Here is a 12,075-nt window from a genome sequence, read left to right on the forward strand (position 1 = left end):
TGCAGGGTTTACAGCTGCTGTTTCACTGCGAATACCTGGCACTAGTCGAGTACATCGAATGTGTCGTTCCGCTCGTATTCGTTGTTTACAGGTCCGTGCTTGAGCAGCTACCTAATGTTGTGTACTACCCTGGGGGTGCTGGGAATTGGGGCACGAGAGCAATGGTGAATCTGTTGGTGTTTGCAGCGCTAGAAATTGGATCACTCGTGATTTTGCACTTTTTTCTGCACCACAAGTTTGCCTTTTCCCCGCTGTACCAACTTGCTTTCGTGCTCGAGAGGCAAGTTTACCCAGTGCAGGCTAACCTGTTCTTAGAGACAATTTTCCTGCTTCAGTATCAGCTTGAACACTTGGGTGAGCGCTTGATACCAAATTTTTACTCTTTGTTTGGCCTTTATAACGTATTTGGATTGCCATCATGCTTCAGGGGCTGATTTTACCTTCCGCTTCAACTGGCTTCACGAGAAGAAATAATCTGGGCGCTTATCTTTATAACGTTATTAACCCTTAATTAATAGACTCTGAATCACATATTTTCTGCATAATACATAAAATGGTAACACCTTCTTGGTGTCCATACGTTGTGAACTACATGTAGTTTCTGCAAAGCGCGCTACAGTTTCAGACGTTGACGCTAAAATTTGCTTATTTTGAACCTTACACAAATGTCGTGTGAAGTATATATTTTTGGTGTTGCCAATGAAGTTTGTGGGTTGGAGGGTGTTGAGGTGGACGGAACTATCACAAAGGATGCAGCAAGAATCAAAGGCCCCGCTTTGGAAGCGTCTTGAGGAGCGATGGAATGAAAGTCAAGTTGGTCGCCAGGGCTCGTACTCAATGGAACGGCTAGAGAGCCTGGACCTCTACTGCAAAACTACATCGCGTGTTCGAGTGATTTTGGTGTGTTTGCTTCCCCCTTGCCAACATTGACAGTGACCGTGCTGTTAGAGTGCCTCCCGCTTCGACATCCGTCTGAGGGCTGGGCAGCCAACTGGGTTTTCTGGGTTCGCTTGCTGGTGGTGCAAACGATATTGGGCTTTGGGGGAAACTCTCAAACCAGCTCATTTGTTCCTGACATTAATTTCACCCCTATCAAACGGCTTACGGCAGCATTCCTAGGAAGTTCTGCTCATATTGCGACCAACATCCTCGTTGCAGCAACGATAGGCTTCCCGGTTCCTTTCATGATGCAATTTGGTGCTGTTCCAGTCGGAATCTACATGCCTCTAATGATTCGACTCATCCTGGGGCCAGGATTATTCACGAAAGCGTCACCATTTAAAGCCGCAGGAGTCCGTATCAACCGATTTTTCTTTGCTCATATGACACTAATTGGAGTATATCCTATCTACAAGGTCCTGTATAGTTTGGTTCCGGCAGCTTACGACAGCATTGTAGTGATTATCTTGCCAATCTGGAAATTCGCGGCCGAGAGCTACGTGGTGCATGCCACTAGGGAACTGGAAGATTGCATACCGGAGTTTGTTGCTTTCTCTGTCGACTTCTTCGGCACGTTGCTCGTCTCCGTGTGCATGTACACATCGCGATCGCTTTACCTCTCTGGTCTATTCATTCTACTACATGTGTGTCGGTGGTTTGTGGAGTACCGTGATATCAAGGCCAATGCGAAGATCGTACGGGAACTTTTAAGGGAACGACGCAATTCGTTAGTACGGCTCCACGCCAAACGACTGACTAGTATGCTGGAGCTTCTATCTATGATCACTGCAGTTGTTCGAAGTCCCAAAACCTACCGTGTGAGCTCATTACGAGGCGCTCGTCTCTGGTCGTGCCTTTCTCACCCTATCACCCTAGAGCAAGCACGCCAGCTTGGGAAGCTAGAATTGTCAGGTGTGTACGATGTAGCTGAGCATTCCGCAAACTCTGTGTCGCGAAAAAATCAACAATATCTCCAACCACGACTTCTACGCCCCCAGTGATACCCGATACTGGCTGTAACAGCGCAGAGGGAGAAGGAAGCCATGCCGAAACGATTAACGCCAATCGAATCGTCGGTGAAAAGTCCGAGAGGCTCACTTTGCAAGGACTGCAGCACTTGTTCCACTGTGAATATCTCACGCTGGTCCAATACGTCGAATGTGTGATTCCGTTCGTATTTGTGGTGTACCAGTTGATACTTAGTCAGTTGCCTAACGCCACCTTCTACCCACAAGACGATACGGACTGGACAGTGGCAACGATGACGAATCTGATGGTGTTTGTGCTAATGAAGGTGGCCTCGTTCCTGTGTTTGAGCGCATTTCTGCAGAACACGTTCTCGTTTTCCCCACTCTGCCAACTCGCGTTCGTGCTGGAGACACAGTCATGCCCAGTTCAAGTTCATCTTTTCGTTGCGCTTCTATTTTTGCTGCAGTATGAGCTCCTCCACTTCGGTTAGTATTCTTCGTGCATTCCTCGAAAATTGAAATTGACTACTGATCAAGCTTTTATTACGATTTTTTTCAGGTGCAGACTTCTCCTTCAAGTTTGAATGGCTTCGTACAACTACAGCTACAGCTTCTTCAGGCTCCAGTTGAAATGCTGCCACTAGATCGTTTGTTAAAATAGATGAAGATCGTAGTCGACGACTCCTTACCTTTAGAAGACGCCGACTTAAGTGTTTATTCCCATATATGCCTATTCATTCTAACTGACAGGGATATAACCACAAGTGGGGTAAAACCTAGAAGTACTAGTTCTTTCCTACAGCGCGCCGTGATGGAGAGGAATTGCAGATTTCACACTAGCGGTGTACTGGAGTGCTGGGTAACCGAATCAAGGACGTAACGATAGTCATTGCGAACCTTCCTCGATATTTCGCAAGATGACAGAGTGGAGTTGATGGAACAAACTCCAAATGGTGTACCGGCGGTGGAACCTTCTTCACAGCGAACACTACCAAGAAAGTCTCTCTGGAGACGTATCGAGAAGAAATGGGACGTCGTCCAAGTTGAAAGCCAAGGCGCATATTCTGTCGAACGTCTCGCGAGTACTGCAAGTTCACGTTTTCCACGCTATCCGAGGAGTCAACCTGTTTCGCCTATAGTTTGCTTTTCGTTTTGTTTTGCAGGAGTCGATTTCACCTGTTGCTACTACGCATACGTTTTGTTTTACTCAGTACTAAGTATTCGCCGGAGTCCTCTCATTAGAAAATGGCGCAAACTCTGGTGAAATATTTTTGCTTTTACGTGAATGCAACTACGGCAACCAAAGCTGAAGAGAAGCAACATGTCGCTGGATTTTTCATTCATCCAATTTAACGGCAGCCAGATGGCGTTCACTTGGAGGCCGAGATGTACAGCACGTTGTTGCCGCGGATGAAGCAGTCGCCGTACTGCGCCTTGAGCTGCCCGTTGACGTACTCCTGCGTCTGCTCCATGGCGATGTTCATGAAGCCGTCCAGGCAGGCCAGCACGCCCTTGTACTCCACGCCGTTGTTGAGCTTCACGTCCACGGGGCGGCCCAGCACGCCCTTGAGGAAGTCGGACGGCGTCTTCTTGGTCGCTTGCTGCTGCTGCTCCTGCTCCGCCATCCTTACTTCGCAAATGCAAACCAACGTTGGATTGATTGGACTAAAATAACGCGTGTTAGGGAACCCGTTATTTTACACTTTAGTGTAAAGCGTTATTTTGAGGATGGATCAGCTCCAGCGCGAGTATCTGCGCGGCGCGAGGCGGAAGGCCCAACCCACGGACTACTTCGACGCGGAGGACAGTGGAGACGAGCGAGCGCAACCTCCTCCTGCTGCAGCGGACGATGGAGACGACGAGGTGGACCCGCTGGACGCGTTCATGCAGGGCATCGACGCTCAAGTGACACAACAGCGCAAGGCATCACCTAAACGGGTGGCGGACAAGGTGAGTGCTAACCGACAGAGAGACTGTTTGCATTGATGTTAAATACTAAGCTGAGTATCCGTGTACGATTGGCAGCCGCAAGTGCTAAAGCATGAAGATGATGACGCAGACAGTTATCTGGAGGAATACGCGCGGGTAAGTAGCATCCGTTTAACACTATCTTAAACTTGAGTTTTTCTACAACAACTTTAACACTGTTTAAAATTCTTCCTAGACCGCTAAGAAGCCTCGGATTGGCTTACCCACGGGCAGCGATGACTCGGACGAGGAAGTTTACGCAACAGCCAAGCAACTCGACGACGCGGAAGGTCCCGACGACATGGCGAAGAAGGTGATGGAGGTTTTGGCCCCAGTCGACCATTCCTCCGTCCGCTACGACTCATTCCGGAAAAATTTCTACATTCCTCACAGTGAGACGTCCTCTCTCTCGAACCAAGAAGTGTCTAAACTCCGGTTAGAGTTGAGTGTTAAGGTGAACGGAACGGACGTTCCGAGCCCCGTTCGATCCTTCATGCACCTCGGTTTCGACCGCAAAATGTTGCAAACGCTCATGAAATTGGGACTGGAGGCCCCCACCGCAATCCAAGCTCAAGCATTCCCCGTTGCCCTTTCGGGTCGAGATTTGATCGGAATTGCCAAAACCGGGTCGGGGAAAACATTAGCGTTTACGTTGCCCATGGTTCGCCATGTAATGGACCAACGCGAGTTGCAGAGGGGTGAAGGGCCCATTGCGGTGGTGTTGGCGCCGACTCGAGAACTTGCACACCAGACATACGTACAGGCGAAGAAATTCCTCGGGGTTTATGGGGCGTCGTGTGCGGCGATCTACGGTGGAGCAGGCAAGTGGGAACAGGTTCAAGCGCTGAAAAAGGGTGTCGAGGTGGTGGTTGCAACTCCCGGCAGATTGATTGAGATGATCCGGAAGAAGACGGCGCCGATGAACCGGGTGACGTTCGTGGTGCTTGATGAAGCAGATCGGATGTTCGAGATGGGTTTCGAGCCCCAGTTACGCTCTGTTATGGGTCAGATACGCCCAGACCGCCAAACGCTCATGTTTTCCGCTACTTTCCGCCGACGAATTGAAGCGTTAGCTCTAGATGTGCTTAAGAACCCGGTAAAGTTGACGATCGGACAGGTGGGTCAAGCTAATGAGGATATTCGGCAGATTGCGGTGGTGTTGCCGGGACATGGAGCTAAGTGGCCGTGGTTGATGGCGCGTATCCGTGGCTTGGTTGAGGAAGGACGCTTGCTTATTTTTGCTGGAAGTAAGGCTGGTTGTGAGGAGCTTGCGAAGAACCTGGCGACTGCTTTTCCGGCAGCTCCTGCGCTATGTTTGCACGGTGATAAAACGCAACAAGACCGTGCGGACGCGTTGGCGAAGTTTAAGCATGGAGAGTGCCGTGTTCTTGTGGCTACCGATGTGGCAGCTCGTGGTCTTGACGTCAAGGATGTGAAGAACGTGGTGAACTTTGACGTGGCGAAGAATATCGACACTCACGTGCACCGTATCGGCCGTACGGGACGCATGGGTCTGGAAGGTTTTGAGCCTGGAACTGCATACACACTGGTGACTCGCAACGAGTCGCAATTTGCTTCTCAGCTGGTGTACAATATGGACGTCTCAGGCCAACCAGTTTCGGCAGAGCTACTTGCGCTAGCTAAAAGAGACTCCCGTTTTCGTCGTGGTGGAGCTGCAGGTCGTGCGGCCTCGATGGCGAGTGCTGGAAACGGTGGGCAGAGTGCTTTTGGGCAAGCACCTGCCGTGCCAGTCCAACAGCCAAGCGAAAGTGGAGAGCGTGTGCTCGATGCAGAAGATGCGGCGGAGCTTAAGCGGTGGGATGACAGTCGCCGCAATGACAAGGCTAACAAACGCAAAGGTCTGGGCTTCGCAGGTGTGACGAGTACGAAACCAATAGGGCGATCTGGTGGAATGAGTGGGTTTGTGAGGGCTTCTGCACCTGCTGCTTCCTCGTTGGCCACTGCTTTTCGTTCAGGTTTCGTGAAGTCGACTCTAGCGTCCGATGTTCCCCGGCAGTCTCCTGTTCCGCCAGCAATCACCTCCAGCATGAGCTCAATAGCTCCTCCACCGCCTCCGGTGCGGGCAAATACATCGTTTACGACTCCCCTGGTGCCTACGCCGCCAGCGCCACCTACATACCGATCGCAAGCGCAAGCAACTCCAAATGCTGTGTCTGCCGCTTCGCTGGTTCCACCGCCTCCTCCACCGGCAGTGGTGGCATCAACGCCTGAAGATACGAAAGACTCAAGTGCATCTACCGCCTCGGGTGGGCAAACTCAAGCAACTTCGAGAACGAAGTCATCTCCTCACCGCCCCAGCTCACAGCATGGTAGGAAGTCACGATCGAGAAGTCGGAGCCGCCGACGAAGTGCTCGATCTCGTAGCCGCAGCAACTCAAGATCAAGAAGTCGTCGGCACCGCCGCTCTCGATCAAGTTCATCTGAAAGCGATCGCGGACGACGACGCAGGTCACCTTCGCGAGAACGCCATCGCCGACGAAGTTACAGCTCCAGCCGCAGTCGCAGCAGAAGTCGAAGTCGGAGCCGAGGCCGCAACCGTGATCGGAGTCGAGAGTGTCGACGCCGATCACCTTCTCGGTCTCGCTCCCGATCGCGAGATGGACGTCGCAGGCACTGAAGGGTGGGGGTACTGGTAGCTTGCATGTCAGTTAAGTCCAGGAAACGCATGGGAGGAATGTTATCTTTCATTTCATGACAAGACTACAAGCTGTCTACGTGTACACTGCAACGAATGCAAACGAAGGAGACTGAACAGAAGGCTATAAGGAAACTACATGATACTGGGGCGGCGGCTTATTTGTCTGCTCAAAAGTGATCGTCGCGTGGCTGCATTCCCATCAAAGAGCGAATCTATTGTCTGTCAATTCACGCCTGCGCCTCCGGGGCAGCAGCATCCTCTGAAGTTTTTTCTACCGCAGCTGCATCTGCACTAGGGGCCTCATCCGAACTGCTAGCGGCGCTGCTCTCCTCCGTAATCTCCGCCGTCTCTGTTGCCGCGGCGGGGGCAGCATCAGCAACAGGTGGTGCAGGAGTCTCCGTCTGCATCAGGTCTGCCGTCGTTACAAGCTCAGGCACGGGCTCATCGTCTTCAAAATCGTCGTTCTCCATACCAGGGATAGGCTCAAAGGGGATATCTTCAAACGTGTCCTCGAACTTGGCCCAGCTGCCGCCAGACTCGAAGTTTGCCCAGCGGTCGGTGCCCACGCCGCCTTCGCTATCCTTGGGAGCGCTGTCCTGTCGTGCCAGCTCCTCCTCGTCTTCCTCCTCGCTACTACTGCTGTCGTTCATGATTTCAGGTAGCATGGGTGTGTCGGTGTCCTTGACGTCAAAGTCCGTATCAAAACCATTTGGGTCCGAGCCAAAGCCCGAGGCGCCCAGCATCTCCGCGAACTGCGCGTTCAGCAGCTCTTCGTTCTGGTTAAAGCCCATAACCGAGTACGGGTCCTCGCCTCCCTGGGAAATCGTCACGCCACCCAGAGGCAGGCGCTCGCGCTCGTAGATGGGGGCGAGCACCTTGGACGACAGCTCCTCCCACTTTTTCCACGTGACCTCGTCCTCCTCGAAAAGCTCCAGCACCGTGTCCGCGTGCCGCATGTCGTTGAGCGATCCCTCGTCGTTGGTGCTGCCGCGCACGTCCTCCAGCATGGTCATAAGCATGTTGCAGATTCGGTGGAGGTGGCCCACAAATCCAAGCGAAAAGCCCTTAGCAACGGCAGTGGCCTCATCGTTCTTCTCGTGCGCCTCGATGATGCGGGGCAGCAGGCGCGCCTCCTTCACTAATCCTACGAGCAGCTCGTGGCTGCCGCTTTCTAAGATGCCGATCACCATGCTCTCCACGTCGGCGTGGAGCATGTTGACCGACTCGAACTTGAAGAACAGGTCCAGGCAGGTCTCGATCGCGTGCTGCTCCAGCAGCGCGATGTCCACCTTCTGGTACTTGGACTGCATCAACAGCACGACCAGTCCGACCATCTTCAGCCGGCGCAGCCCCAGCCTCGGGACTTCCTGGTGGCGCTGGTTGCGGATCGTGCCGGCGTCGTCTCCGTCCACCTTCAAGATGGCGCAGATCTGGGGCAGTCTCTCCACGGCACAGGCCACGGCGGGGGGCATCTCGTCCGTGGCGCAGTACTGCGCGTTGGTGGCGCGCGACAGCAGCGCACTGAGCACCGAGATGGCTCCGGTCATGGACGAGGTGCATGCCGCGCCCGCGCCCTGCGCGGGCACGGCGAGGGCCACCAGCTTCTCCGCCACCTCCTTGGTCTCCAAATGCTCCAAGAGAGCAAAAGACACGGGAGAGCTCGAGCTCGCCGGCGACGCCGGGTCGCTCTGCTGCGCGCGCGTGCCGCAGTGGATAATGTCCACCAGCACCTCGGACGCGTGCTTGTGGGCGTCGCTGTCGGCCTCGACGTCTCCGAGCGCCTGCAGCAGCAGGTCCACGACCGTGGGCTCCGACTGCCAGCTTAGGGTTTTGTCCTTGTTGGCGGTGGGGGTGCCGCTGCCCCCCAAAGTGTCCTCATCGTCCCCGTACCACGAGTTGGAGGGCGGGAAGCCCATGGACATCCCCGGGAAGTCCATGCAGTCGTCCATGTAGTCGGCCTGGTAGGGCTGCAGCAGCCGCTTGAGCAGCTCCGCGACGGAAAAACTGGCCGCGTGGCGGGCGAACCCCGCCAGCAGCGCGTCCGAGTTCTTGTTGAGCTGCGCCGTCATCTCCTGCGGCTTGCGCACCATGAGCATCGTCACGATCTTCTCGAAGTAGCCGGCCAGTCTAGGGTCTAGCGGCGTGGGCTGGGCCAGAAACCCTAATAGGGTTTCCACGATCTTGCCCTCGTTCGAGGAAACGAGGGTCTCGGTGATGCTCGTGATGTCGCAGCAGATGACCTCGCAGGCCATGTACGGGTACTTGAGCGTGCGCAGGTCGTCGGACGGGTCCTCGGGGCTCACCACCACGTACTCCACGAGCTTCTGCAGCACGGCCTCCTGTGATAGGCTGGAGGGTTAGAGACACCGGAAGGGGGGGAAATGGTTAGAGACTGTCGTAACGTAAAATAACGCTTTAGGTGCGTGGTGCCTGCCGTCCACGGCAAAAGCACGCTATAAGTGAACAAATAAAAGAAAAAAACGTTGTGCACGCCGTACAAGTCGATGAGCTTGGTGTTGCGCGTCTTGACCTCCTGCACCAGCTCGTCCTCCTGCAGCACCTCCTCCAGCGTGAAGCCGTCCTTCTCCAGCAGGTCGTTGAGCGGGCTCGAGATGTTAAAGAGCGACGAGCCCTGCGCCCACACGCTGCCCTCGTCGGCCATGGCGGAGAACAGCGACATGATGCAAGAACTCTCTAACCGTCTCGGTTAAGGTAAGCCCCCTCTCTCTCCAAACGTCGAAGGGGGGGGAGCGCGCACTTCGCTCCGCTTGGTTGTGGGCTGGAGGTTTCTTCTTCCCTGGTGCCACCGCCACCACCTTCCCCCCTCGACCCGTTTCTGTGGGAACGCAGCACTCATACCGGCATTACAGTTAGCACCATAGTATACAGAAGTGACAATATGATAGTGCGCGTAGAGGTAGGCAGCGGCGAATTCCCCGCAACTATGAGGGTAGGGGTGATTTTAAGGACGCTGATTGGATGAAAGATTGTCGAGCTTTTTTTGCAGAGCGTGCTTTGGGCTCCACAGCGCTAATATTGGCGCGTGATATCCGGACGGAGCTAGCGGGTTGCGATGTGCTGACAGGCTCGAGTGCCGAGAGAATAAGCAGGGCTGTGGCTGTGCGTTGCTTCGGCTTTTGGCTGCGCGGCTCTATTTTAGCGTGGCCGATCGATCTTGCAGGAAGGTTGTGTGGCGCTAGTCGACGCGCGTGCCACGTCGTCGGGTCACATGTTGGTGATCGAAGCCACATCCTGACCACCAATCCAGTCGCCTCAATTTCGTCGAGGCGACGGGCATTGGCTAATATCAGATGCGTCTAGATTGGTCAAAAAGGAAAACCTTGCGACGTGGATTGGCTATTATAATGCACGCGCCGAATCACACAGCCATCAGGATCGTGTTGCAGTTGCCCCGCCCAACTCAGAGAGGCTAGCAAGCTCGGCGTTTATGATATCAGCTGGTTTAGTTTTGACAGCTCATAGTTGTCCAGCCTACAACTCAATAGCTAATCGTTTTTGCTACGAAGCCACTCGAAACGAAAAGTGAAGTCGGCACCTACAGAAACAAAAACAAAAAACAGGTGAACGTCAGAAAAAAAACCCACCAAAACTGTGCTCTACGATGTGAAACACGATACTGACCGAAATGCTCGAGATCATATTGCAATACGAGGAGCATAAGGTTGAATAGCATTGCTTGAACCACCCACATCTCCGTTTCAAGGACAAACGCCAGCTGATACAATGGAGAGAACCCGAATCGGCGGTGCAGAAGCGTGTTGAAAGACAGCAATAACCCGATTCCCATCACCGCAAACAGCGAAATATTTGACACACACTCCATGTTCCAGTTGCCAGCACCACCAGGATAGTACACAACATTTGGCAAGTGCTCCAGCGTGGACTTGAAGATCAGAAATACTATCGGCACAATGACCTCAACATACTGAACAAGCGTCACAAATTCGGAATGAAACAGAAGCCTAACTCCTTGGACCACGACTTTTATCGACCTGTGGCTACGCCCCTGGGTAGTTTGATGTTTGGCAAGTTGTTCTGGCGGCGTCTTTAATGAGACTACCGCGGCGGAATTTTCCGCACATGGCGTAATGGAAGCGCTTCGTATACGTAGGCTTGCGGGACGCTGTATGCTGCTCAATCGACCATCCTGTTCGTAACCCCAACTAGAATATTTCCACCGACTGGTTATATCGTCTCTACTTCTGTATACTCCTGATGAATCGAGAACACGAAGCCGGTCGAGTATGGTTGCCGTGAGTGGATACGGCAGGCACGCCCACAATCGAACTTCTTCCAGAGATTTCGGCGGCAATAATGCCGAGTTCTGCGTTGCGTCAAGAATGATCAGCAGCAGGTTGGTCGAGCCCGTGAACACGTCCAATTTCTTGCCAGTGAGTGTCTGCGAGCTTCTCTGTGCGTCAAGCAGCTTAAGAAGAGCTTTCCCGTTTGCACTCATCGCTCGGAATTGGAACAGTAACTGGCCAATGTTCACTCCGGTGAATAGCAGCATTAAGTAGACGGACCTTGACGTCGACACGCACACCGCAATGAATAATGTACTCAAGAAATCCACGGACAACGTCACTAGTACTGGCATGACGTCTTCAAGAGCTCGGGTTTTGCGCACAATAACATGTCTTGCGGAAAACTTCCAAATAACCAATATAATAACCGTAACGCCCCGATACGCGACTGGTACAAGGTTATACAACACTTTGTAGAATGGGAATGAGAGGGAAAGTATCACAAAGGGGCCGTAGAAGCGGTTGTATCGGTCATACTGTCTTTTCGATGGGGAATTCTTCGCAAATATCGCTGGCCCAAGTACGGCCATAGTCGTTAGCGAGCCGTAAATTCTACGTGGAATTGCGCCAATTTGAATCATGAATGGGATTGGGAATCCAACTGTGCTAGCAAAAAGAAGACATGTCGCCACGAACGCAATGACCATCCCCAACGACACGACCGCTCTCTTGAGAATGGGGAAATTGAGCTCAGGAATCAGTCTGGCAATTTGAGAATTCATAACAATGCCGATCGCAGTGTGCATCACGAACAACCGTAGCCAGAAGACCCAGTTGGCGGCCCACCCTTCTGCTGGTAGTCGAAGTGGGAAACTCTCCACCACCAAAGCTGTTAGTAAAGCAGGAATGGGCGACAACACGCAAAAGAATACGACCCGGCTGATAGATGTCGTTTTGCAGTACAAATTGAGGCTCTCGAGGCGTTCAATGGAGTACGCACCTTGATTTTCAATTTGGATGGCCTCCCATTTCTCCGTGACTCGTTTCCAGACTGACTTTCGTGGTCGTGCTTTCCGCGTAAGAATGTTCCCAGGCGACCCAGCCCCCACGCCTTGTTCCCACACCTCCACCTCTGCCATTTTGCGCAATGTATCAGGAAATGGTCGGGTCACGTAGACTTGCCCAGGATCAATTGGTATTTGTATGCGAGGGCGTTTGGCCTGGCAGGGTGTGCCCATGCAATCGAAGGTGGGATACGGCGAGTAGAGCATGTCTG

General features: G+C 53.2%; 3 protein-coding genes across 3 annotated transcripts; 1 reads left to right on the forward strand and 2 right to left on the reverse strand.

Moving 5' to 3' along the window:
* Nucleotides 1-3,277: 3,277 nt before the first annotated feature.
* On the reverse strand, nt 3,278-3,532 carry IUM83_17061 (U6 snRNA-associated Sm-like protein LSm6; the record flags this gene model as incomplete). Its single annotated transcript, XM_067941987.1, has 1 exon — nt 3,278-3,532. The coding sequence occupies one exon, from the start codon at nt 3,530-3,532 to the stop codon at nt 3,278-3,280; it is 255 nt and encodes an 84-aa protein (XP_067792543.1).
* A 103-nt stretch (nt 3,533-3,635) lies between these two features.
* IUM83_17062 (DEAD-box ATP-dependent RNA helicase 24) lies at nt 3,636-5,515 on the forward strand (the record flags this gene model as incomplete). Its single annotated transcript, XM_067941988.1, has 4 exons — nt 3,636-3,857; nt 3,933-3,992; nt 4,072-5,424; nt 5,483-5,515. 4 exons carry the CDS (start codon nt 3,636-3,638, stop codon nt 5,513-5,515), a joined length of 1,668 nt encoding a protein of 555 aa, XP_067792532.1.
* Nucleotides 5,516-6,761: 1,246 nt separating this feature from the next.
* On the reverse strand, nt 6,762-9,214 carry IUM83_17063 (putative serine/threonine-protein phosphatase 6 regulatory subunit; the record flags this gene model as incomplete). The annotated part of the gene is made up of 2 exons (XM_067941989.1): nt 6,762-8,883; nt 9,033-9,214. The coding sequence occupies 2 exons, from the start codon at nt 9,212-9,214 to the stop codon at nt 6,762-6,764; spliced, it is 2,304 nt and encodes a 767-aa protein (XP_067792544.1).
* Nucleotides 9,215-12,075: the final 2,861 nt, after the last annotated feature.

Source organism: Phytophthora cinnamomi, assembly GCF_018691715.1.
Source record: "Phytophthora cinnamomi strain GKB4 chromosome Unknown Contig34, whole genome shotgun sequence".
In the NCBI taxonomy this organism is placed as follows: Eukaryota; Oomycota; class Peronosporomycetes; order Peronosporales; family Peronosporaceae; genus Phytophthora; species Phytophthora cinnamomi.